The sequence below is a fragment of the Miscanthus floridulus genome, chromosome 16, assembly GCF_019320115.1.
Source record: "Miscanthus floridulus cultivar M001 chromosome 16, ASM1932011v1, whole genome shotgun sequence".
NCBI lineage: Eukaryota > Viridiplantae > Streptophyta > Magnoliopsida > Poales > Poaceae > Miscanthus > Miscanthus floridulus.
In genome coordinates, this window is record NC_089595.1 from 43,487,158 (window position 1) to 43,511,766 (window position 24,609).

A 24,609-nucleotide genomic window follows, 5' to 3' on the forward strand; every position below is an offset into this window, starting at 1 on the left:
GAACCAAAGTGACGTGGTGGCCTAGCGGAGGACGTTAGGAATACTTGGATTTGGTCCCCAATTAACTTCATTAACCTTCCATGCTTTCCATATGCAATCAAACCTTCCCTTAATCCATGTAAGTAATTCTAAAAATGAGAATGAACACACATCATGGTGCAGCATCAATTCATCAAATGCATCAATGATAAGCCTCATATAGAATGGTTGCACTTTTGGTATAGAAGTGGTTGGCATGGTCATATTTGAGCCAATGATGTCCTCATCATTCTCCCCTTCTTGACAGCAAACCGTCCTCGGTTTGACCTTTGTTGGAGTATGTGTTGTACGTAAAAGTGAACCGTGCTCCCCTTGATATTTATCCTGTTGCATATGGGAAAAACTAGGAAAACTTTGCAAGACATCATTAGTGTTAGTGTAGCCCTCAATTTGATCATGGTATTGTGGCCCAAAAGGATATTTCAGATTAGAGCAAATATAAACTTTATGCACCAAATATTCTCCTTTGCTGTCATATTTGCCAATTGCATGAAGCGAACAATGATTAAAACTCAGCAAACCAGAATCAAATTTAAGTTTCTCTTTTAGACAATTTAGATTACATAGAATATCAAATTCAATATAACCCAAAGTATTTAAAGAGGACAGCAAATTCAGTTCATCTTGTGCACATGTAATAGGATGAAAAAGCTTATCTTCAGCACATTTGTATGGTTCCAAACCAAAAGTATCACACTTATTCGCTACTTGTGGCATAGAAGTAAAAGAATCATCAGCACACAAGTCCTCTTTGTCACAAGGAACCGCGAGTAATTCATTTTATGACAAAGGAAAATCAGTAGTGGGTTCCACTATTTGTTGCTCTTCATTAGCATGTAGAGTGGACAAATTTTGGACATTATGGGTCACATCATTCTGGCAAGTATTCACAGATAATAGAATCTCTTTTTTAGCATTGAGAGCCAAACAAAACAATTGACCAATATGGCAATATGATTTGCTAATTAACAAGGTTCGAATTTTAGAATTGAGCCCTCTCATGAATCTACTCATAACATCTTCCATGCATTCATCCAATCCACCAAACATGATACAAATCTTAAAATTATGGTAGTATTGTTTCACAGTCTTACTACCCTGCTTCAAGTTGTCTAATTTTGCAAGCAAATAATCAACATAATATGCAGGAACGAATGCATCTCTAAAAAGAAATTTGAAGTCTTTCCAAGATTCTGGAACTTTGTTGTGCCTACAAATGTGTTTCCATTCTAGCAAAGCATATTCAATCAAAATATTAGAGGCAATACGAATCTTTTGTTTCTCGGACAGGTCATGCTCATCAAATTCATTGTCTACTTTTAACTCCCAATCAATGTAAGCTTGAGGATCAAACTTACCATCATATAACGGCAAGTGTTGAATGACATCCTGAATATGAGGGTCTAGTTTCAACAGCTCAAAAATCTCCATATCACCTGCCATGATTAGTAGAAAACAAGAAACACAAAAATAATATGTATCCTCCTATCAACTACTAGGATGTGTCGGTTGTAATTCTCTCAAACTCAACTTGTTAAAACAAGCCCTTACAAGTTCTTACCAAGCCAAACAGGAGGTGACGGCAACCAACAAGTCTGCAACCGTGGAGCGAAGTGTATCGGTGCCGCAGCAACAAAACAAACTATCAAGCTGTAGTCAAAATATGTGGAGCTATAGGTGGGCTAAAGCAAGGAAGTACTAGCACCACGTTAGTCACAAAAGCAAGCTGAATAATCATTCAATGGCGGTACTGTGCTAGTTCTAGGCTAAACCATGCTAGAGACGTGAGCCTAGGCACAAAGGTAGTCACTGAAAAAGAGCAACTAGCACAGCATGAAGAAAACAACAGACTCAGCCCCTTCTTTCTTCTCCTTCTCTTGTCTTTTTTTTTCTTTTTTTCTTCTTTTTTTTTTTTTTTGCAGAGGCCTAAATGCTTTATTTGGTACTATGACAACCCAAACAATAAGGCTATTATACACAGCCCCTTCGAATTCAGATTTAACAACTCTTGTTAATACCGCAGATGCTAAAATCTCTAAGATGATTGTGGAGTGCTCAGATTGAATTTTGCTGCAAGGTCAGATCTATTGGAAAGAAGACAACTTCAAGTTTCCAGATTGTATTTAAACTCCCAAATCCGGCATCATATGGATCCGTGGTGGCAGAAACATAGCAACAATGTATATGGTGATGGTGAGTGCTCATCTGCTAGTGATTTTGATGAAGATACACTTGCATTGCTTGCGGCTGACTATGCAGGTAGTGAGGAACACATAGAAGAACACATTAATGCAGGTGACGCAGAGCACTATGAGAGCTTGATTGTACAGCGAGTGCTTAGTGCACAAATGGAGAAGGCGGAGCAAAATCAGCGACACACTTTATTCCAAACAAAGTGTGTCATCAAGGAGCGTTCGTGCCGCATGATCATTGATGGAGGTAGCTGCAACAACTTGGCAAGTAGCGACATGGTACAGAAGCTCGCCCTCACCACCAAACCACACCCCTATCCCTACTACATCCAATGGCTGAACAACAGTGGTAAGGCAAAGGTAACGAGACTTGCGCGAATCAATTTTGCCATCGGATCATACAAAGATATTGTTGAATGTGATGTTGTGCCTATGCAAGCTTGCAATATTCTGCTAGGTAGACCATGGCAATTTGATAGAGATTCGATGCATCATGGTAGATCAAATCAATATTCGTTTCTATACCATGATCGAAAAATTGTGTTGCTTCCTATGTCTCCTGAAGCTATTATGCAATCTGATGTTACTAAGGCTGCAAAAGCAAAGAGCGAGAGCAATAAAAATGACAAATCTGTTGTTGATGACAAAGATGAGATAAAATTGAAAGGACGTTGTATGCTTGCTACAAAATCTGATATTAATGAGTTCAATGCATCCACCTCTGTTGCTTATGCTTTGGTATGCAAGGATGCTTTGATTTCATTTGAGGATATGCAACGTTCTTTGCCCCCTGCTGTTGCTAACATTTTGCAGGAGTATTCTGATGTGTTCCCCATTGAGATACCAGCGGGGCTGCCACCAATACGCGGGATTGAGCACCAAATTGATCTTATCCCTGGAGCATCTTTGCCAAACCGTGCGCCATACAGGACCAATCCGGAAGAAACGAAGGAAATTCAGCGACAAGTGCAAGAACTACTAGACAAAGGTTATGTGCGTGAGTCTCTTAGTCCTTGTGCTGTTCCAGTGATTTTAGTGCCTAAGAAAGATGGAACATGGCGCATGTGTGTTGATTGTAGGGCTATTAATAATATCACCATTCGATATCGACACCCTATTCCACGATTAGATGATATGCTTGATGAATTGAGTGGTGCTGTTGTGTTTTCAAAGGTTGATTTGCGTAGTGGGTACCACCAGATTCATATGAAATTGGGAGATGAATGGAAAACTGCTTTCAAAACTAAGTTCGGTCTATATGAGTGGTTAGTCATGCCTTTTGGGTTAACTAATGCACCTAGTACTTTCATGAGATTAATGAACGAGGTTTTGCGAGCTTTCATTGGGAAATTTGTTGTCGTCTACTTTGATGATATACTGATTTATAGCAAATCCATAGATGAACACCTTGATCACTTATGTGTTGTTTTCAATGCTCTACGTGATGCACGTTTGTTTGGTAACCTTGAGAAGTGCACTTTCTGCACCGATCGAGTATCGTTTCTTGGCTATGTTGTCACTCCACAAGGAATTGAGGTTGATAAGGCCAAGGTGGAAGCTATACAAGGATGGCCTATACCCACGACGGTCACACAAGTGCGGAGTTTCCTAGGACTTGCTTATTTCTATCGCCGTTTTGTGAAATACTTCAGCACCATTGCTGCACCATTCAATGAGCTTACAAAGAAGGGAGTGCCCTTTTCTTGGGGAAAAGCACAAGAGCATGCCTTCCATGTGCTGAAAGATAAGTTAACACATGCACCTCTACTCCAACTCCCTGATTTTAATAAGACTTTCGAGCTTGAATGTGATGCGAGTGGAATTGGATTGGGTGGTGTTTTGTTACAAGAAGGCAAACCTGTTGCATACTTTAGTGAGAAATTGAGCGGGCCTATTCTTAATTATTCTACATATGATAAGGAATTATATGCTCTAGTGCGGACATTAGAAACATGGCAGCATTATTTGTGGCCCAAGGAATTTGTTATACATTCTGATCATGAATCTTTGAAGCATATTTGTAGTCAAGGAAAACTGAATCGTAGACATGCAAAATGGGTTAAATTTATTAAATCTTTTCCTTATGTTATCAAACACAAGAAAGGGAAGGATAATATCATTGCAGATGCATTGTCTAGGAGATATACTTTGCTGAATCAACTTGATTACAAGATCTTTGGGTTAGAAACAATTAAAGACCGATATGCTCATGATGCTGATTTTAAAGAAGTGCTGCTGCATTGTAAAGATGGGAAAACGTGGAACAAATTCATCGTCAATGATGGGTTTGTCTTTAGAGCTAACAAGCTATGCATTCCAGCTAGCTCCGTTCGCTTGTTGTTGCTGCAGGAAGCGCATGGAGGTGGCTTGATGGGGCATTTTGGAGCGAAGAAGATGGAGGACATTCTTGCTGGTCATTTCTTTTGGCCAAAGATGCGACGAGATGTGGAGAGATTTATTGCTCGCTGCACAACATGTCAAAAGGCTAAGTCCCGGTTGAATCCACACGGTTTGTATATGCCTCTTCCTGTTCCTAGTGCTCCTTGGGAGGATATTTCTATGGATTTTGTGTTGGGATTGCCACGGACTAGGAAAGGGCGAGATAGTGTTTTTGTGGTTGTGGATCGATTCTCTAAAATGTCACATTTCATACCATGTCATAAAACTGATGATGCTACAAATATTGCTGATTTGTTCTTTTGAGAAGTTGTTCGCTTGCATGGTGTGCCAAATACAATTGTTTCTGATCGTGATGCTAAATTTCTTAGCCATTTTTGGAGAACTTTATGGGCCAAATTGGGGACTAAGCTTTTATTTTCCACCACTTGTCACCCCCAAACTGATGGTCAAACTGAAGTTGTGAATAGAACTTTGTCTACTATGTTAAGGACTGTTTTAAAGAAGAATATTAAGATATGGGAAGAATGTTTGCCTCATATTGAGTTTTCTTATAATCGTTCGCTGCATTCTACTACGAAGATGTGTCCCTTTGAGATTGTTTATGGCTTGTTACCACGTGCTCCTATTGATTTAATGCCATTGCCAAGTTCTGAAAAGTTGAATTTTGATGCTAAGCAACGTGCTGAATTGATGCTAAAACTACATGAAACCACTAAAGAAAACATAGAGCGCATGAATGCTAAGTACAAATTTGCTGGAGATAAAGGTAGAAGGGAATTGATTCTTGAACCTAGAGATTTGGTTTGGTTGCATTTGCGAAAGGATAGGTTTTCTGAATTAAGAAAATCTAAATTGATGCCTAGAGCGGATGGTCCTTTAAAAGTGATGCAACGAATAAATGAGAATGAACACACATCATGGTGCAGCATCAATTCATCAAATGCATCAATGATAAGCCTCATATAGAATGGTTGCACCTTTGGTAGTCTCTCACCGATAAACCTTACTCTGATTACCAACTGATATGCACCCGCTAGGGTTGAATCCCGATCTTTCGATGAGAGAAGGTGGATCTCATGGTGGCCTAGCGGAGGACGTTAGGAATACTTGAATTTGGTCCCCAATCAACTTCATTAACCTTCCATGCTTTCCATATGCAATCAAACCTTCCCTTGATCCATGTAAGTAATTCTAAAAATGAGAATGAACACACATTATGGTGCAGCATCAATTCATCAAATGCATCAATGATAAGCCTCATATAGAATGGTTGCACCTTTGGTATAGAAGTGGTTGGCATGGTAATATTTGAGCCAATGATGTCCTCATCACACGGTCCGCAAGTTTAACTAGTATGGGTTTTCTACAATTTTCTAACTATTTTCTAAGTTTTTCATTTCATGGAAAAATTAATTCTAAGATCACGTAAGCCGCCGGGGACGAGGATGGCGCGTGCTCCAGCGAGGACGAGCAAGGTGTGATTTTGATGAACTAATTTAACTTTTGTTTATCCAAACATATATGCAAATCATCATGTGATTTTGAGCTAAAAATGACATATAAAATCATAATAAAGTCCAACATATAAAGTTACACATGCATCTACATCGTAAAATGAGATAAGCTACTGATAAAACATAAGAGGATTAAGTTTGTTACCTCCAAAATCGAAGAGCAACACCAATGAAGGGGGAGAGAGCAAGAACAACAGCAAGCTGAAAAACAGAGGCAGTGAGTTTGAATGAAATGGCTCGGGCTCGGGGAGGAAGAAATGAGCTGGTCTATAGGCTGTGATAATTAGTCCCGGTTAGGGGGCCAAACCAGGACTAAAAATTAATCTTTATTCTCGGGGCATCACCCAAACCGGGACTAAAAGCTTTAGTCCCGGCTGGTATTACCCACCAGGACTAATTTAGTCCCGGTGGGTAATACCAGTCGGGACTAAAGATCCCTGCCCCGCAGACGACCGTTGGGCAGGAACCTTTAGTCCCGGGGGCAAAAAATGCCGAGGCTAATGCTAAATTGGAACATCGTTCTAAAGTCTGTTCTCTAGTAGTGACTCCACTTCAGGGCTTCATCCAAACAACCCATAAATGTTTTGTTACATATTGTATATCTGTCTAAGTTTGTAGCTAGAATGATTCAAAATATTTTTGAAAATTATGAAACACTGGTGCAATTTGTGACTCGGCCGAGAGTGATGCTACGCACCAACAATAATTGGTTTAAACTACAGAAAATAGGAAATCATTTGAAGTCTAGAAAAATAGTACAAAAACTACAAACATATTACATCATTTTACCAACTAGAGTGCTGTTACAATCGAAGTCTATAAACACATTACAATATAACCACCTCACAAACATTCTTCTAGCACTCGAGTGGGGTCTTATAGAGGTGCAAGAGCATGCTGGAGGATGTGGAGAGAGCCAGCCGAGGTGCATAAGGGTTTGGATCCCGTGATGAGCAAGTAGCTGCTGCTGTCTTAACGCAGACCAACAACCGTTGGAGGCGTGATGAGCAACTTCGAGCCACTGGCTTAACGCAGTCCGACAACCAACCGGTGCCCCGACAAGCATGTTTGTAAAACCAACCGATGCGCTAAAGGTTGGGCTCTCCATCTTCACAAAACATTCTTCTAGTACCTCTTGTGTCTATCATTGTGACTATACATAATGAAATATACATGTGTAGGACTCTCTCCCATAAAAGAGCCCATATGTATGGATACTTTAAGTGGCAAAAATATTATGATGATGAGGAATCTTGCATACTAAATCGGCCGGCAGGTTGGACCTCATCTTTGGCCATGGAGGCATCGGGACACCGCTTTTATAACCAGAAGCAACGGTGGTAGGTGGGATCAACAGTGGAGAAGCAATGTTGTGATAGTTAGGTGGATCCAACGGCCAAAAGGACTAATACTGAAAGGCCAGAACAAAAACTAGGAGTTGGCAGCGGTAGTGATATATCACTGCTAGGTGGTGGTCTCAGTCGGCAGTGATAGGCGCCATCACTGCCGGGTGATTAGCTTACCATCAATTTTCAGAATCCTCGCCTTACCCGTAACCACTGCCGGCTCAAGCACACCTGACAGTGATGCTCCAGCAGTGATTACGTGTTTTGGCATAGCGTATTTTTCTTCTATATCAATAGAAACAGACATTGTCAATGTCGGTTCATTAAAAAAAAGAGTAGCCCTGAAACATAAGAAGACTAGGAAGTCCATAGGAGCATACACATGGATGGTAATGTTCTCGCCGTCCACACCAAAGAATTCAGAGAGGTAGGTAGGAGACAACGTGGCGCACCACGAGACGCCGCCACAAGAGCAACTAGGGCCGACGACAAGGCGGCCTCTGCTGTCTCTACCTCCACATGTTGGATGACACAGATTTCACCCCAGGAAGGCGCTCCTCCCGCTCTAGTGGCGGTGACTGTGGCGTAGGCACAGGTGTCGGGGAGCGAGCCAACAATGCCGGACAGTCTGTAAGGCAGAGCGACCAATGGAGGGAGAGGGCCCCAAGACGATGTCATTGGAGCCTAACGAGAGCTGGCAGTGGCTTGGAGGTGCGGGAGGAGTATGCGTAGCAATCCTGTAACGCTGGCGGCCCCACGCCAAGCCACGACCAGCGCCCGCACCAGGCCAACAATAGCGCACTCATCATTCCAGCGAAGGCATCTAGAAGGGTTGCAACACACCGCAGCCAAGCAAGGACCCCCACAGTCACTGGGCCACTGGGGGCAACCACGACTGAGGCTATGGCTGGGCAGCTCGACCGGAGCAGCTCGACGTCGAGAGTCGGCAATGAAGGAGACACGACGACGACGCGGGGCGCGCCAAGGCGCCGGGCGAGCGTCTGCGGCCATTGCCTTTTCTTTCCCCCGCCGCCGCGTCGAAGGAGGGAGAGAGATAGCCCTCGTCGAACTCGCACATGCCTTCGTCCGAGGAGTCGATTGCATAGATCGAGCACGCGTCGAACAGAACATGTCCGAGTGCATGCGACGACGACGCGCGACCGGAGCCCGCCACAAACGACGCGGAGAAGGGGTTCAGTGCGGATCCGGGCGACGGAGAGATGCCCGGGGCCGACAGTCAGCTGATGAATAAAACATCCTTTCCGTTTAGAATGGAGCACAATGAGGGTACTGATTACAGGTGCTATGTATGCCCCTTTATTTCTTCGAGGAATTGAAACTAGTTTTACCTTTTACAAACACAGCACTTGTTCTGCGAAGATTCGCAAAAAGAAATGACACTGAAGAAGTTCAGAAATAGATAACTGCATGTCCAAATAGCAGGACTGTATCTGCTGGCATTGGAGACAGTTTCTTAAGAAAAGCAGGCCTTGAAGCTAAGGCTTACAGCCATTTGTATCTTGACGGCTAGTTGCTATGTCCAGGTCATTTACCAGCTCAATATCATTGACTGTCTTCGGTGGTTTATTATTGCATCTGCTGTAAATGCAGTACACAACTAACTGAAGAATTCCAGTTAAACACCCGGCGCCATTTGGTGCCTTCAGAACAAAACAAGTTGATCAGTAATTCAGCTTGATGACAGTGGTGCAAATCAAAGGCAGAAGAACCTAGCTAACATGACAATATATGCAGATTGCATACTAACCGTAAGATAGGGATCCCTTCCTAGGATTCCATACAGCGTCCAAGTAAAACTGGTTAATAAGGAAAACAATGACAGGTAGAAAGGCATGAACTCCACACTCTTTGTCCTGATAACTTGTTTCTGCAATTATGGGAGGACAAAAGAAAACCAGGGTGAGCTAAGAAAATACCTCCATCAGTGCACCATTAGAAGACTTTATCTTTCAGAGTTTTAGCCTTCATATCTAAACTCATTTCATTTCTGTAGTATTTTGGTTTGTCAGTAGTATACGTTGTATTACATTAGAAAGTAACCTAGTTTTCTAATAATTTGAACATAGTATTAAATACAGTGGTTGGTCTATATTAGGTCACTGTTGTAAGTTTTTGTCATGCATGATTCCAGTTAAATATCTGTAATCCATAATCCTGTGGTAACTGATAGTACTCACCACGGCTACAAGCGGACCGCAGTACATCGACATGGAAGTCACTATACCAATGCTACCAACAAATATCTTGCGCTTATGGTGTGTGTGGAATATGAAGCTTGACAAAGATACAATCACGCAGAGCATTGCCACAACCAGAGATACCATTAGCACGACAAACTTCTGCAAGGTAATGTTAGTATCACCGATGAGCTTGTGAACATATATATAAATTCTAAACTTTTAAACTTGAGTGATCACATTCACATGTACGAAGAACTGATACTATTCATATGACTATCTAGGTTAAACTGAAGCATTAGCATCATGCATTCCATATGAAACATCTAGAATAAGGGGGTGTTTGGATCAGGGAGCTAATAATTAGCCCATGTTTTTGGATACCAATTAAAAAGCCTAAACGTGGGCTAATTTTGGGCTAATAAGAGTCCCTGAGAGCTAATTGGTGGTTAGAGTCCATTAGCCCTTCCATAAGTAGCTCATGTTTAATCTATTTTCACAGGGTGGGCTAATTTTTAGCCATGGGATCCAAATAGGCTCTAAGTATATGTACCTTTTTGTCTCTTGGTGCAAACCATATGTATACGATGACGAATGAAGTTTCAAAGAGTACTCCAACAGCGCAGGTACCAAAGAGTGATAGGTTCTCCCACCCATCACTCACAATTGGAAAGCCGTACCAGCCCCAAGTGAAGGCACTGAAAAGAGCTAGGATATATGGGACGCATGAGAATTCTCCAACACTGGCCTCTTTTACCACTCTCTTAAACGTCAGCCTGGAAAAAGTTTACAGAAATTAGTTAGCCACACATACGCTTCATGCTGTGTTTGGGATCATATTAGCTCAGGATATGCATGTAGTCATTTACACTGGAACCGCATAGAGGAGCACACAGACTACAGATCCTGCAAGAAAGAGACGATAAGCGAGGTGGTATAGGCGAAGTTGTTGAACAATGAATCAGCAGGGTCATAGTTTGCAGACAGAAAATACCTATAATTCCAACTATGAAGCGAATGCTAGTAACCATTGTTGCTCTGATGGCTTTACGAGTCTCTCTTGACGCAGGAGGATAGGACCTAAATTGTGGCTGGTTCATTCGCCTATTTATAGCACACAGCAACAAATGTTAAGCTGGAGAGACAACGGTATGCTCAAGCCACTATGTATGCTAGAAAGAATATTAGTACATGCGGAGTGCCTTTACCATTACTAGCTACGAAAAGCTGTGTTTTGTGCAAAAGTAGAGTAATGCAGACAAGGTCTTTCATCTGTTGTCTGGTATCTATCTAATCTAATATAATATAAGTTCCGTGTATGAGCCTTCGAGAATAATCATGAAAGAACGAGATCCTTACAGACAGATAATGGACACTTGGATAGCATACGTAGCTGTGCGGGGTAGGTTGCATACAGGGATATAAATAATACAGATAGTTTCTGACGTCTGATCGATCGAATAGAGTCATATTAATTTAGATATATTTTTGGATATCCAAACATTTTCATAAATATCAAATCAAGATTCTGATAGTTTTTAATTTTCACATCATCAGATAATAATAATATAATATAATTAAGAAGGCTAGTGTTCGTCGGATATTGGATATCTAGTCGGATAATCACTACTATAGAATGTTAGTTCATAACCCTCTTTTACTGTCGGTTTTCGTCAGCATTTGTGAAAGTGGGCAATGGTAACCAAGGTTATCACCGTAGTTTGGTATATGATCCGGCGGTGATGAAGTGGACATCACTGTCGATTTGGCATACAGTCTAGCGGTGATGAAGAAATCATCACCATTGGTGTGTTGTTTGAGCCGGCAGTGATGAAGTGATCATTACCGCCAATGAGGCGTGCAATCTGGAGGTAATGAAGAAGAGCTCATCATTGCCGGTGTGTCATTTGATCCGGCGGCAATGTTGTCTCTATCACCGCCGGTTTGGCATATGATCTGGCAGCGATGAAGTAGACATCACCGTCGGTTTGTGTTAGATCCGGCGGTGATGAAAGAAATCGTCAACATTGGTGTGTTGTTTGATCCAGTGATGATGAAGTGGTCATTACCGCCGATGCGGTGTGAGACCTGGCAGTGATGAAGAAGAGCTCATCTTCGCCGGTGTGTCATTTGATTCAGTGGTGATGAAGAGCTAATCGTTTTATAGCCGGTGTGGCATTTGATCCGGCGGTGATGTCTTCATCCATCGCCAGTTTTACCATATCAACAAAAAGTTTTGTCTAGAGCAGGAGGTCATAATGAATTTTCAGAATACTAATTTAATTATAGTATAATAATTAGTAGCATTAGTATTATGATCACATCATGCCCACAACCTACACAATGCATTTAAATATACATTCGGTTCTAGTCAAGAGTCCATACATCAAATCCGACCACATTGTTCTCTCAAGAACATGAGATATATAAGTTTGAGAATACAAGAGTTCAAGCTAACACACACCTCCATGAGGACCTTAGTGAAAAAAGACGCAAGAATGGGGAAGAAATAAAGGGTGGAAGGCACGTGTGCAAAGAAGTGGAGGGAGTAATTAAGACGAGGATTGAAAAGTGTTTTTTGTTCTCGGTGCTTTTCACCACCGGATCATTGTAGCAGGTGGAGGACAGTGGCCGAACAAACCAGCGGTGAAAATAGCTATCATTGCGGTGGTAACAGTGGTGGTTTTCATCGTTGCATCGTTCACAAGCTGGCAGTCCCATTAGCTCAAAGGCCAGTTGGCCACTGCGCGTGTCCACGACTTTCAAATTAATGGTGAAACTTGTTTCCTCCGTTGGTTTGTAAGTGTTGTGTAGTGGGCGAAAAGCCAGGGGTAAAAATTGTTTTTGCCTCCTGCCGGCCTTTGAACCAGCGGTGAAACATTATCACCGCAGCTCCGTAGACTCAAAACAAAAGATAAATTTCAGCCCATAAACAGTAAGTGACTAATAATTGGCCATATTTTATAAAATTCATATAGAACTATGAATTATGAACAAAGTTCAAATTCAACTACTATTTTTAAAAATTTAAAGTAAACTAAATAAATACAAATGGTTAGTGAATGCAAATATTCTTTAATTTAGAAAAAATAAATTTGAGAATAGTTTGAGCAATTTGATCAGAAATAAATTTATGCTTTAAATATGAGGTAATTTGTGCTTTTTTGTATTTTATACATGTAGATATTATATTGTCTTTATTCAGTTTCCAAGAAATATTCTTGAGCAACGTTATCTAGACGTAACTTGTCCCGTATTCGAAGCACATTAATCCTTATTTATAACAAAAACAAATCTGCATTTGTATCTGTATCTAGCTTTGATGAATCTTAAAAAATATGAAAATAAATATGATATCAGCAATATTTATCCGTACATGTGAATTGCGATCTTCATTGCCTCCTTAGGTGCATATGTAAATCCTATCACATTTTTGTCAACGTCATTCTTCCTGTTGCGTGAATAATTAATTTGCTACTGCATGGCACTATACATAGCGCGGCACACACAGTAGCATGAGCTACTCTCCCTCTTAATCTGCATCAAGACAGAGATCTGCTTGTGCAAAAGGTTTCATGTTTGACCGTGCATGGCCCGTTGTTGTGGTACCCCCACTGACCCTGCATATATGTCGTTTTCGTTTCCTGAGAAACAATTTTGACTAAATATATATTAAAATATATTCATATTTATGGTACATAATTAGTATTATTGGAAAGATATTTAAATTTAGTTTTTTAATAAATTTATTTGGAGATATAAATATTGCACATATTTTTTACAAATTAAGTTAAACTTAGGGCACGTACACCAACAACGACAGTTATTTAGGGACAGATAGAGTATATCAGAACATATACTGTAGTTCATAATCTATCCATAATAATAAAAAAGCAAAATTTCGTCCAGCCCATTCAATTTAGCCCAACCGTCCCAGTCCACTCACTCCCAGCGCACTCACGGGATTTTCCTCAAGTCGCAGATTAAAAAAAGGTTCATCTCGTCGCCTCACGCCACCGCCGTATCATTTTACTCCCGCATCACCGTGCTTCCATTCAGCGCCGCTGCTGCTCCCTGCAGCTAACCAGGATGGCTCCGTCCGCGAACTGTGTCTCACAGTTCACCCCTCGGCTTCACGGCTCGCCTATCGCCGCCCCCCCCCCCCCCCGCCGCCTTTCACCACCGCTGGTCCCCCTCCCTTTTCCTCCGACGAGGCATCTCGTCGGAGGCTGGAGGGTGTGCGAATCCATCGTTTTTAATATGTTTTTTAAGTAGATCGAGCCCTTAGGGTTACGGTCTCTCCATGCCAAGTTTGTTGGTATTGGAGATTTATCTCCTCCTCATCTTCGGCAACGGCGTGGGGGTAGGGTGGAATCGTTTTCTCCATGGCGGCGCTTTTGAAGATGAGGGCGACAACTATGGCGTCAACTACATCGGCACGACGACATGGAGACTTTTCTTTCCAGATGGCATCATCAAGGCGGAGATGATGTCGCCGCCATGGAATAATTTTCTTCAGTCTCTTCTCCATTTTGTTGTGGTTAGATCTGGTCATAATGAAGGACTAGGGAGAATAAATTTTAGATCAGGCTTCCTCACTCTTCGGTGGCAGAAAGAAGGAGAAGGAAGACACAAGAAAGAAGAAGTTTCTAAACTCTGCTCGCAGGAATGTTGTTCGTCATTCGTTGGGCATTTGTTCTCAGGCTATTTGCTGAATGTTTGCCTATGCGGTCATCTATACGAAGCGTCATACAGATTTGGGTGAGATCTGGAGCAATTCATAGCGTGGGTATAATTTAGATAAAAATCAATTTTCTGAGTGCTTGTAATGTGTTGATGTACCCGGATTTTATATAATACAATTCTTCTTTCATTTATAAAAACCCAAGGACGGCTCCGCCAGCAAGATATCTTGGTTTCGTGCAGGAATTTAATGATTTCGTGCACGTTGTCATGTACGATGCTTACAAACCCATGTGGAGATGTCTTGGTTTGTAAGCATCGTACGTGACAACGTGCACGAAATCTTCTGAAATTTTTATCATAGCCTCCACAAGTTTCATAATTTTCGGACTTCGTTTTCTTTTTATAGGATTTAAAAACACTTCGCACGCAAGTTCGCGGTCATGTTTCGTGAACAAGATGTCCGAAATTTCGGGTCCGTTCCAGGATACGGCCTCACACTACACTCAGTAACATGACTATCATTTTTTGAATCATTAAATTCCATTATTTGTACCACGTGCAGTTTAAATTTATATTTTTCGAAAAAATTCAAGTAAACGAAATAAAGTAACTAAATATATCAAAAAGCCACAAAAAATCCTCAAATTCTAATGAGGAGTTCCTAGTACTTAAAAAGGTCTGCACAAAAAATTTGGAGGCCAAAAAAATTGCTGAGCGCCGGGGCATGGCACTCGGCAAAAGGGGTCTTTGCCGAGTGCCAACAATAAGGCGCTCGGCAAAGAGGTTTTTGATATTTTTTAGAAATTTCCTCTTTGCCGAGTGCCTTCACAGGGGCACTCGGCAAAGGTATTTCAAAAAAAAGTAATTTTTTAATTCCTATCTTTGCCGAGTGCCGAATCAGTGGGCACTCGACATAGAAATTTCAAAAAAAAAATATTGAAAACTTTGCCGAGCGCCGTGTCAGGGGCACTCGGCAAAGTATTTTTTGAAAAAAAAAATCTTTACCTTGTGCCAGATCAAGGACACTCGGCAAAGATTTTTTAAAAAAAACCTTCTTTGCCGAGTGCCAGGCCAGGTGACACTCGGCAAAGAGGCGGTTAAAAAAATTAAAAAACCCTTTGCCGAGTGCCAGATCTAGGGCACTAGGCAAAGGGGGGATTTAACCCCACCGGCTGGGCCGGCCCACACACCCCACCCACACGCACGTGCCACCGCCCGTGCCCACGCCACCCGGCCGCGCCTCTCGCGCACCCGCGCTACCTGCGCCCGCCAGCCACCGGGCCGCTGTCGACGCCGCGCGCCGCCGCCCTTCCCCACGTCGTGCGCCGACCGCCGTAGCCCCTCCCCGCGTCGTGCGCCGGCGCCTGCCCCCACCCCCGCCCCCGCCAGCCCCGCCCCCATGCCCACGTGTGGTCGAGCGTGGCCAGCTCACCCACGCCGGCCCGCCAACACTGGCGGGTGGAGGAGGGGAGGAGGAGGAGGAGGGGGAGGAGGCGAGGAGGAGGAGTAGGAGCCGGACCTGCCCCCGGCCGCGCCTCGTGGACCGCCCGCCCCGACGCCGCCCATGCCCAACCCTGTTCCCGACTCCGGCGACCCTAGCCCGACCCCGACGCTGCCCGACCCTGACCCCCAGCGCCCGTTAGGTATGGCCTCTCTCTTGTTGTTGTCGTGGTAGTGATAGTTGTAGTAGTATTAGTTGTAGTAGTAGTGCTAGTGCTAGTAGTAGTATTAGAAGTAGTGGTAGTAGTAGTAGCAATAGTGGAAGTAGTAGTAGAAGTAGTGGTACTACTTGGATATATTCTTCTGTATGGATTGATAACCAAACTACATGGCTTTTGTCGAGACATATGTGCTTGTCGGCCATCGTGTCATTGTTTTTGCAGGTTTTGGAAACCTCACCGTACAAGGGAGGTTCTGTCGATTTTTTTAAATGACAGTATTTTGTTCCATTTTTGTAGAGAAGAGCCCGTCGGAGCCGAGTCGGAGTTCCCGTCGCCGTGCCAGTCTACCTGCACCGCGTCACCTCGCCACTGCACCGACCCGCCATGGCCCCACTAGCCTGACTCTACCGCCACCCTAGGTATAACCCCTCTTTCCATATCATGGTCGTAGATCGCGTAACCCAGTTAGGCGTCTCCTATTTAAAAGAGATACGGTTGGAGGTATGTAGATCTTTGTATATCTATGACCGTATCTGTTTCAGATTGTCCACATTTTTGGACAGCCTGCGGATGCGTAGATGGGTTAGTTTCTATGGTCTACTCCGGTCCGAGACAAAGTTTCGGCATCACCTCCCTGTTGTTCTTCGGATACACACTCTTCTTTGATAGGACGTGTATCTAGAAAACAGTGGGGAGGTGCTACCAAAATTCTGTCTTGGATAGGAGTAGAGCATGAAAACTAACCTCATCTATGCATCCGTGGGTGGGATTAGGGCCTATCCTCACCTATTAGACAGTAGGAACACCATGTAGATGCAATTGATGGTTACATTACTCGCTGATACATATGTTAGAGGATGGATGACCGTCAGTGGATGTACATGGGCCGGAGAAGTCAGAGTGATTACACCACGGAATGGATGAACAAGACCGATGCTTTCTTGAACAATGCATTTGGCAAGGCTACTAAAGGACATTGCCTAGTTTTATGTCCCTGCAACAATTGTGGAAACAGGAGAAGGGTAAACAAGGTGGAAATGGGTAAACATCTTGTGAAGAATGGATTTATGCCAGACTACAACCGGTGGGTCCACCATGGTGAAGCCCATCGTATGAGAGAGGAGGTGGTGAGACCACGGGTGGAGGCTTTTGATGCTGATGCCGGGGTAGCAGACATGTTAGATGACTTTCACTAAGGACAGTTCGATGAGGGACGTGAGAAGGAGGAGATGGAGGCAGCCACACAGGTGTTCTACAACATGATGGACTCGGCACAGAAACCCCTTCATGATCGGTCAACGGTGTCTCAACTGGATGCCATTGGATGCTTAATGGGGTTGAAGTCCGAGTTAAACTTGAGTCGAGAAGGCTTCGATAAGATGTTGGCCATGATTGGCACCCTGCTTCCGAAGGGCCACATTCTGCCAAAGAGCATGTACGAGTCACAGAAACTCCTTCGTGCATTAAAGATGTCGTATGAGCAGATACATGCTTATCTAAAGGGGTGCGTCCTATTTAGGAAAGAACACAGGCATGCAAAGTTCTGTCCAAAGTGTAAATCCTCCAGGTACCTAGAGGTAAACTCTGATGATGGCCAAAAGAGGCAACTTACGATCCCCGTGAAAATCATATGGTACCTTCCATTCCTACCGAGGATCGAACGGCTATATATGATCGAGGAATCCACGAAACAAATGACATGGCACAAAAATGGCAAACGGTATAATTCTGACAAGATGGTACATCCATCCGATGGTGAAACTTGGATCTACTTTAATGACAAACATCATGACAAAGCAGATGAGGCTCGTAATGTACTTGTCGTGCTGGCAACAGATGGGTTCAATCCTTATGGAATGATGGCTGCCCCATACACATGTTGGCCCGTCTTCGTTATCCCCCTTAATCTCCCCCCCCCGGTGTCTCCTTTCAACGACATAACGTATTCTTGTTGTTCATAATTCCTGGACACCCAAGGAGTAATATGGGTGTGTTCATGGAGCCCATGTTTCATGAATTGGTCCATGCTTGGGATGAAGGGGTATGAACATACGATCGAGCTACAAAGACAACCTTCAAAATGCATGTTTGGTACCACTACTCCCTGCATGACTTCCTGGCGTATGGGATATTCTACGCCTGGTGTGTTCACGGGAAGTTCCCATGCCCAATATGCAAGGAAGGTGTGAGGTTCATTTGGTTGCAGAAGGGTGACAAGTATTCGTCATTCGACAGACATTGTTGTGGGGGATATACCCCCATGTACCACAAGATGGTACATGGGCCGCACCATCTGAGGTGGCCCGACCCGTGAGATCTAGGCATACATGGCAAGATTACAAGTTGTGCTAGATATTGTAATAGTACCAAATAGGATACTTTACTTGTAACCCTCCTCCTCCAGAGTATATAAGGAGAGGCAGGGGCCCCCCTCAGGGACAGATCATACGGTATACATCTCAATACAATACACCAAAGACACAGGACGTAGGGTATTACGTTGACCAGACGGCCCGAACCTGTCTAAATCGCTGTCTCTGCGCCTTGTGTCACCATCTGGTTCCTGATTACACGCATCCTACCGATAATCTACCACCACGGGCACCCCCCTCGGTGGACTGCCGACCATAATCAGACGCAGGACGTAGGTATTACGCCTTCTTGGCGGCCGAACCTGGATAAAACCTCATGTCTGTCTTGCGTCACCGTCTTGTTTGGGGCTTGCGCATCTGTCTGCCGATAATCTACTACCTTGGGCATACCCCTAGGTAGACTGCCGACCATATTTCGTCGATAGTGGCGCGCCAGGTAGGGGACCCCTTTAGGGGATCGTGCGCACTGATCTACGGTGAACCAGATGGGATCTGAAGATCAATGCCATCCGTGGCAATTTAGCTTCTGGCGGCGGCGTCCTTCACCTACGATGGAGTCGTCGTCTTGAGGCTCTTGCAGTGGCTTGACGTCGCTGCACGAACTCGTCGTTAAGTCGGCTATCTACGGCGTCGTCTCCGGCGTCGTATACCTGGGAAGCAAGCCGAGATTTCAACAAGATCGGGTCTGCTTCCCAGCTTCAGCAGCGTCATTGAAAGGGGCGTTCAGAATCTACTACCGCAGATTTGGCATCGGCCACTACTTCTACGAACCATGACGTCAGTTCATCGTAACCCTACAGGACTAGATTGGACTTGCATGTTGGTTGTTGCTGGCTACCAGTCCACCGCATGCATGAACGTTCGGGTGCAAGCTGTCAGGTAAGCAAGAAATCGAAGGCTGTGTGATCTACAGTGCCATGCAAGCTGAAGATAGTTCAGATCTCCTTCGGGCTCACATGTGCTCATCGCCTGGTCCATGAGCAACCGCCTTGTCTCAATCGTAAACCACTTCATCAGCGGCATCATCAAGCACCGTACTGGGATCGACTCACCTGGTACCGATTCCGACTCTGCCCGCTGAGCTCGACTTCAACTAAGTCTCGATCAACAACTCCGACTTTCCCGGAAGTTCCGACAACATGTAGCAGCATGCAAGCCGGTCCAAACTCGGTTTCTTGCGTGTACATGTATATGTATCTGCATGCGTGCATCGCTCAGATACAGGAAGATGCGTGCGTGTATTACGACAAGATCCAACACTGTGCCGACGTTTGGGAAGGAGTACAAATCCGCGGCGGCAACAATTCTCGAAGATCAAGACCTCAACGTCATCATGGCTCCGACGCAAGCGCGACTACAACTACAACCCCACGCGCCCGTCCGACTGCATCGAGCCACAAGCAAGCCATCCGGATCACGTCGACCATGGACCACGTCGACCACGTCCTGAGCAGCTCCGCCAAGCTCCGACCACGTCGACTGCGACCACGTCGACCACGTCCTAAGCAGCTCCGCCGAGCTTTGACCACCTCGACCACAAGACTACGTCCCAATGATGATCGCCGCGAAGAACGGCGCTACAACAATCGCGACCACAGTCATGACGACAGGTCAAAAAGCTCGAGGACTGGACAACTTCATCGCCAACAACACGTCAAGCCATCTCTTGGACATTGCGGCACGCCGACTACCCCACCGGTCATCAATAAAGCTAAGTATTATTTTTAATTGAAAATCTCTTTGATCATCGTACACCTCCGCCGACCACCCTTAGGGTGCGCTCTGCGTCGAATTTTCTCCATACATACAATCCAAAACATGTATAAGTTTTTACAATGGTTTGCCAATACGTTTTCCTTCCTGCTTGAGAATCCCAGAGCCGGCACTGTCTCCGGCTCCACCCCACGCGTGCATGAGAGTCCGCCCTCTGCGCTACGGGTAGTCGGCAGTCGCTCCCTGGTAACACTGGCACTCTACGTGTGGCAGCGTTCCGTACCTCGCGCTACGAGATGTTGGTCAGCCCAGAGCTGGCGCATTCTTCAGGACAGGTTAATACATCGCGCTACGCCTCTACATAACAAAAGGGCTAAAAACAACTAATGTTATTTTTCGAATATTACACCAAGTATAATTCATCGCCAACCGAACACCAAGTGTTTACTTCACCTCCTATAGAGAGGTCAATATATTTCGTACACCATCATGTACTACCGCTCTCTGTGTTTATTTTTCAGGAACACAGTTCGGTCAGCGAGCTCATGCTTCAGGGTTCGCCAAAACCCCTACGGTGCTCGAGGACTCTGGCCAGGCCACGCTCGTCTCGAGGACTCTGGCCAGACCACGCTCGTGCTCGGAGACTCGCCAGACCACTCCGTGCTCTGGGACTTCTCGCCAGACCACTCCGAGCTCCGACCATGTCGATCACATCTCGAGCAGCTCCGCTGAGCTCCGACCACGTCTCGGGGACTTCGTCGGTCGCTCCTCGACCTGTGCTCGGGGACTGCCTCGATCACTCTTCGACCACGGCTCGGGGACTTCGTCGCTCGCTCCTCGACCTATGCTCGGGGACTGCCTCGATCACTCTCCGACCATGGCTCGGGGACTTCGTCGCTCGCTCCTCGACCTATGCTCGGAGACTGCCTCGATCACTCTCCGACCATGGCTCGGGGACTTCGTCACTCGCTCCTCGACCTGTGCTCGGGGACTGTCTCGATCACTCTCCGACCACGGCTCGGGGACTTCATCGCTCGCTCCTCGACCGTAGCTCGGGGACTGCCTCAACCACTCTCCGACCACGGCTCGGGGACTTCGTCGCTCGCTCCTCGACCTGTGCTCGGGGACTACCCCGACCACTCTCTGACCACGGCTCGGGGACTTTGCGTCTCGCTCCTTGACCGTAGCTCGGGGACTGCCTCGACCACTCTCCGACCACGGCTCGGAGACTTTGCGTCTCGACTACATGTGACTGGCAACTCGCATACAGTTGGGATATTTTTTCTCACTTAGACCTTGCTACAAGGCTCATACCTCGCCTTCCAGCAAGCTCGGGGACTACATCGGTACGATGCACCTGTCGGTGCATCTCGTATCACCTGTACGACGATTGGGTTCTCAATTTAACTGGGAATTCTTTTTAGACCCTGGCACCACGTGCCTAAGTCACCTACTACCAGGCTCGGGGACTAAGTGGGCACACTTCACCTTGCGGTGAATGTGCTTGTTTTTCGACCACTACGCCTCTGATGATCAAAGATGCTACGCTTCAAGACGCACTTACATTTCTTTTCAGAAATACAAGTGGGCACACTTCCTGGGACGGAAATCTTTTTCTTTCTTCTTAAGAGCACCATACATTCTTCGGACAACCTACTTCTCCGGCGACAATGGTGGTCGGTGATGTCAAGAACTCAAGCCTCACTATTCGAAGAAGGTTGAAACGGCGTGTCGCATCAGAATACATGGCGCTCGGGGACTAGCTGTGGGGGATATACCCCCAGGTACCGCAAGATGGTACATGGGCCGCACCATCCAAGGTGGCCCGACCCGTGAGATCTAGGCATACATGGCAAGATTACAAGTTGTGCTAGATATTGTAATAGTACCAAATAGGATGCTTTACTTGTAACCCTCCTCCTCCAGAGTATATAAGGAGAGGCAGGGGTCCCCCTCAGGGACAGATCATACGGTATACATCTCAATACAATACACCAAAGACACAGGACGTAGGGTATTACGTTGACCAGACGGCCCGAACCTGTCTAAATCACTGTCTCTGCGCCTTGTGTCACCATCTGGTTCCTGATTACACGCATCCTACCGATAATCTACCACCACGGGCACCCCCCTCGGTGGACTGCCGACCATATTTCGTCAACAATTGTCAATTCCTACCTTTTGACCATCCATTCAGACAAGACATCAAGAACTTTACGAAAGGTGTCAAAGTGACAAACCCTGCACCGCGGATGATGACTGGTGCCGAGGTTCATGCTCAGATAGATGCTCTCATGCCCAATGAAGAAGGTGGTTTTGTGGGATATGGTGAGCAACATATGTGGACTCATATCTCGGGCATGATGAGGCTCCCCTATTTCGATGACCTTCTTTTACCACATAACATTGATGTAATGCACACTAAAAAGAATGTCGCCGAGGCACTTTGGGCAACACTCATGGACACTAAAAAGTCTAAGGACAATCCTAAGGCTAGAGTGGACCTGGCAACGTTGTGCGATCACTGTTCGCCTAAATGGTCGTTTAGCCCGTTTAAATACCATGTAAACGCTACATAGTGGTGCGCTGTTTCCATTTAATCACCCGTTTACCCTGTTTAATTGGCCGTTTAGCCTGTTTAATGGGACGTTTTGCCCGAATAATGGCTAAACAGTAGGTGACCGATGTTTACCGTTTAGCATTTAGGAAAACACTGTGTGTGATAGACCAAATCAAGAGATGCAGCCTCCTAGTCGTGGCAAGACCTAGAGAAGGCCTAAGGCCGATTTCGTCTTGAAAAAGGACCAAAGGAGGGAAGTACTTGAATGGATCCAGACGCTAATGTTCCCTGATGGGTATGTAGCGAATCTAAAGAGGGGAGTGAACTTAGGCACTCTATGAGTCAACGGGATGAAGAGTCATGACTACCATATATGGATTGAGTGGCTTCTTCCAGTGATGGTTCGAGGCTATGTCCCGGAGCATGTCTGGCAAGTGCTGGCAGAGTTGAGCTACTTATTCTACCAGCTTTGAGCCAAGGAGCTCTCTCGGACCATCACAGGGTGTGGGACTAGAGAGCACCAATTTAATTTGTTGGTTCAAACAGAAAGCCCAAACTGATGCGCCTATAAGTGATGAGTTGAGACAGGTTGCAAACGGCTATGCCGTTAGGGTCAAGTCATTTACCGGTTTTGACGTGAATGGATATCATTTTCACACAGCAAGCTATGAGCAGAGTTGGCCCAATCGAAAAACCACAAACAGCGGAGTAGTTACGCCCGGCACTGATGGACTCGACTATTATGGAAGAATTGAAGAAATCTACGAACTATCATTCTATGGTTCTAAACCTCTTACTCCTGTCATATTCAAATGCCACTAGTTTCATCCTGGAGTAACAAGATGGACCCCTAAGCTTGGGCTAGTCGAGATTCGATAGGATTCTATCTATCTAGGAAAAGATGTCTACATTGTGGCTCAATAGGCCGTCTAGGTTTATTATACGTCATATGCGTGCAAAGACGCTGAGCATCTTAAGGGTTTGTCTATTGTGCACAAGGTATCGCCACATAGTAAACTACCTATCCCAAACGATGAAGATTACAACTTCAACCCAAACACATATGATGGAGAGTTCTATCAAGAAGAGGGGCTACAAGGGAGGTTTGACATAGACTTAACCGAAGAGATAGGAATGGAAGTAGACAATGAAAGGGATGATGATGAGGACGCTAGAGACGAGGTGCGAAATCTGAAGGACATACAAATGCTTGAGCTATTATGTTTAGACAATGACAATGAAGACAACATTCCTCCTTTGGATAGTGTTGATGAGTTGGACAATGTTGATAGTGATGACGAGACCTATGATCTAGTTAATCTCAATCATGAAGATTATTTCTAATACATGTAATACTATATTTTTTGTAATTATGTTTTGTTCATTTTTGCATATATTTCTAATACATGTATTACTATGTTTTTTTGTAATTATGTTTTATTCATTTTTGCACCTTTTTCTAATTATGTCTTGTTTTTCTTTTTTATTGCAGGTGATTGAACAAAGATGGCGGGCGAGCATCATAGGTTCGTGAAATCGATTTACCAAAGACCACGCCGGCTGCAGGAGGAGGCGGAGGGGGCGGCGGAGGGATCAGACAGGAGGAGGAGGAGGACCGCTAGCCGTAGGAGGGGGCCATCTCCTCCCACACCGCATGAGGAGGAGGTGGCGCCCGTGGACAAGTCGAACGAGGAGCTGGTTCGGCAGACAGATGAGGAGGGGCCGCATGAGGACGACGAGTGCGAGGCGGCAGGCATAGGTTTTGTTTCCTCTGACTCCTCTTCGAGTGTCTACTTGCGAGGTCCCGCGAGCCTCCCACAGGTTTCGCTTCCTCACCAACGCCCAGTGATTCGCCCCGAAGGGCAAAAGTAAGTAACTTTATATGTTATCACCACTACTTCATATGATATGATGAAAAAAACTAATAA

The 24,609-nt window shown here is 44.9% G+C and overlaps 1 protein-coding gene and 1 pseudogene across 2 annotated transcripts; one reads left to right on the forward strand and one right to left on the reverse strand.

Annotated features, from left to right (window-relative positions):
- Positions 1-7,874: 7,874 nt before the first annotated feature.
- Positions 7,875-10,763, reverse strand: LOC136513872 (bidirectional sugar transporter SWEET3a-like). Of its 2 annotated transcripts, XR_010773463.1 has the most exons (7): positions 10,684-10,763; positions 10,559-10,595; positions 10,243-10,465; positions 9,690-9,851; positions 9,260-9,379; positions 8,841-9,152; positions 7,875-8,732 (listed from the first exon to the last, which is right to left on the reverse strand). XR_010773463.1 is itself a non-coding variant. In XM_066507849.1 (6 exons), the coding sequence occupies exons 1-6, from the start codon at positions 10,718-10,720 to the stop codon at positions 8,988-8,990; spliced, it is 744 nt and encodes a 247-aa protein (XP_066363946.1). In that variant the 5' UTR covers positions 10,721-10,763; the 3' UTR covers positions 8,780-8,987. The 2 variants fall into 2 exon arrangements, 1 of the variants encoding a protein (XP_066363946.1); XM_066507849.1 differs by lacking the exon at positions 7,875-8,732 and having other exon boundaries at positions 8,780-9,152.
- Positions 10,764-16,893: 6,130 nt separating this feature from the next.
- LOC136510629 (uncharacterized) lies at positions 16,894-24,181 on the forward strand (annotated as a pseudogene).
- Positions 24,182-24,609: the final 428 nt, after the last annotated feature.

Excerpts from the sequence above, each read along its gene's own strand:
- LOC136513872 (XM_066507849.1), bottom strand. The coding sequence starts at position 10,720 with ATGGTTACTAGCATTCGCTTCATAGTTGGAATTATAG. Across the intron at positions 10,466-10,558 it reads CTCCTCTATGCGGTTCCAGT|GCTGACGTTTAAGAGAGTGG; the intron begins GTAAATGACTAC and ends AACTTTTTCCAG. Across the intron at positions 9,153-9,259 it reads GAAGGGATCCCTATCTTACG|GCACCAAATGGCGCCGGGTG; the intron begins GTTAGTATGCAA and ends TTTGTTCTGAAG.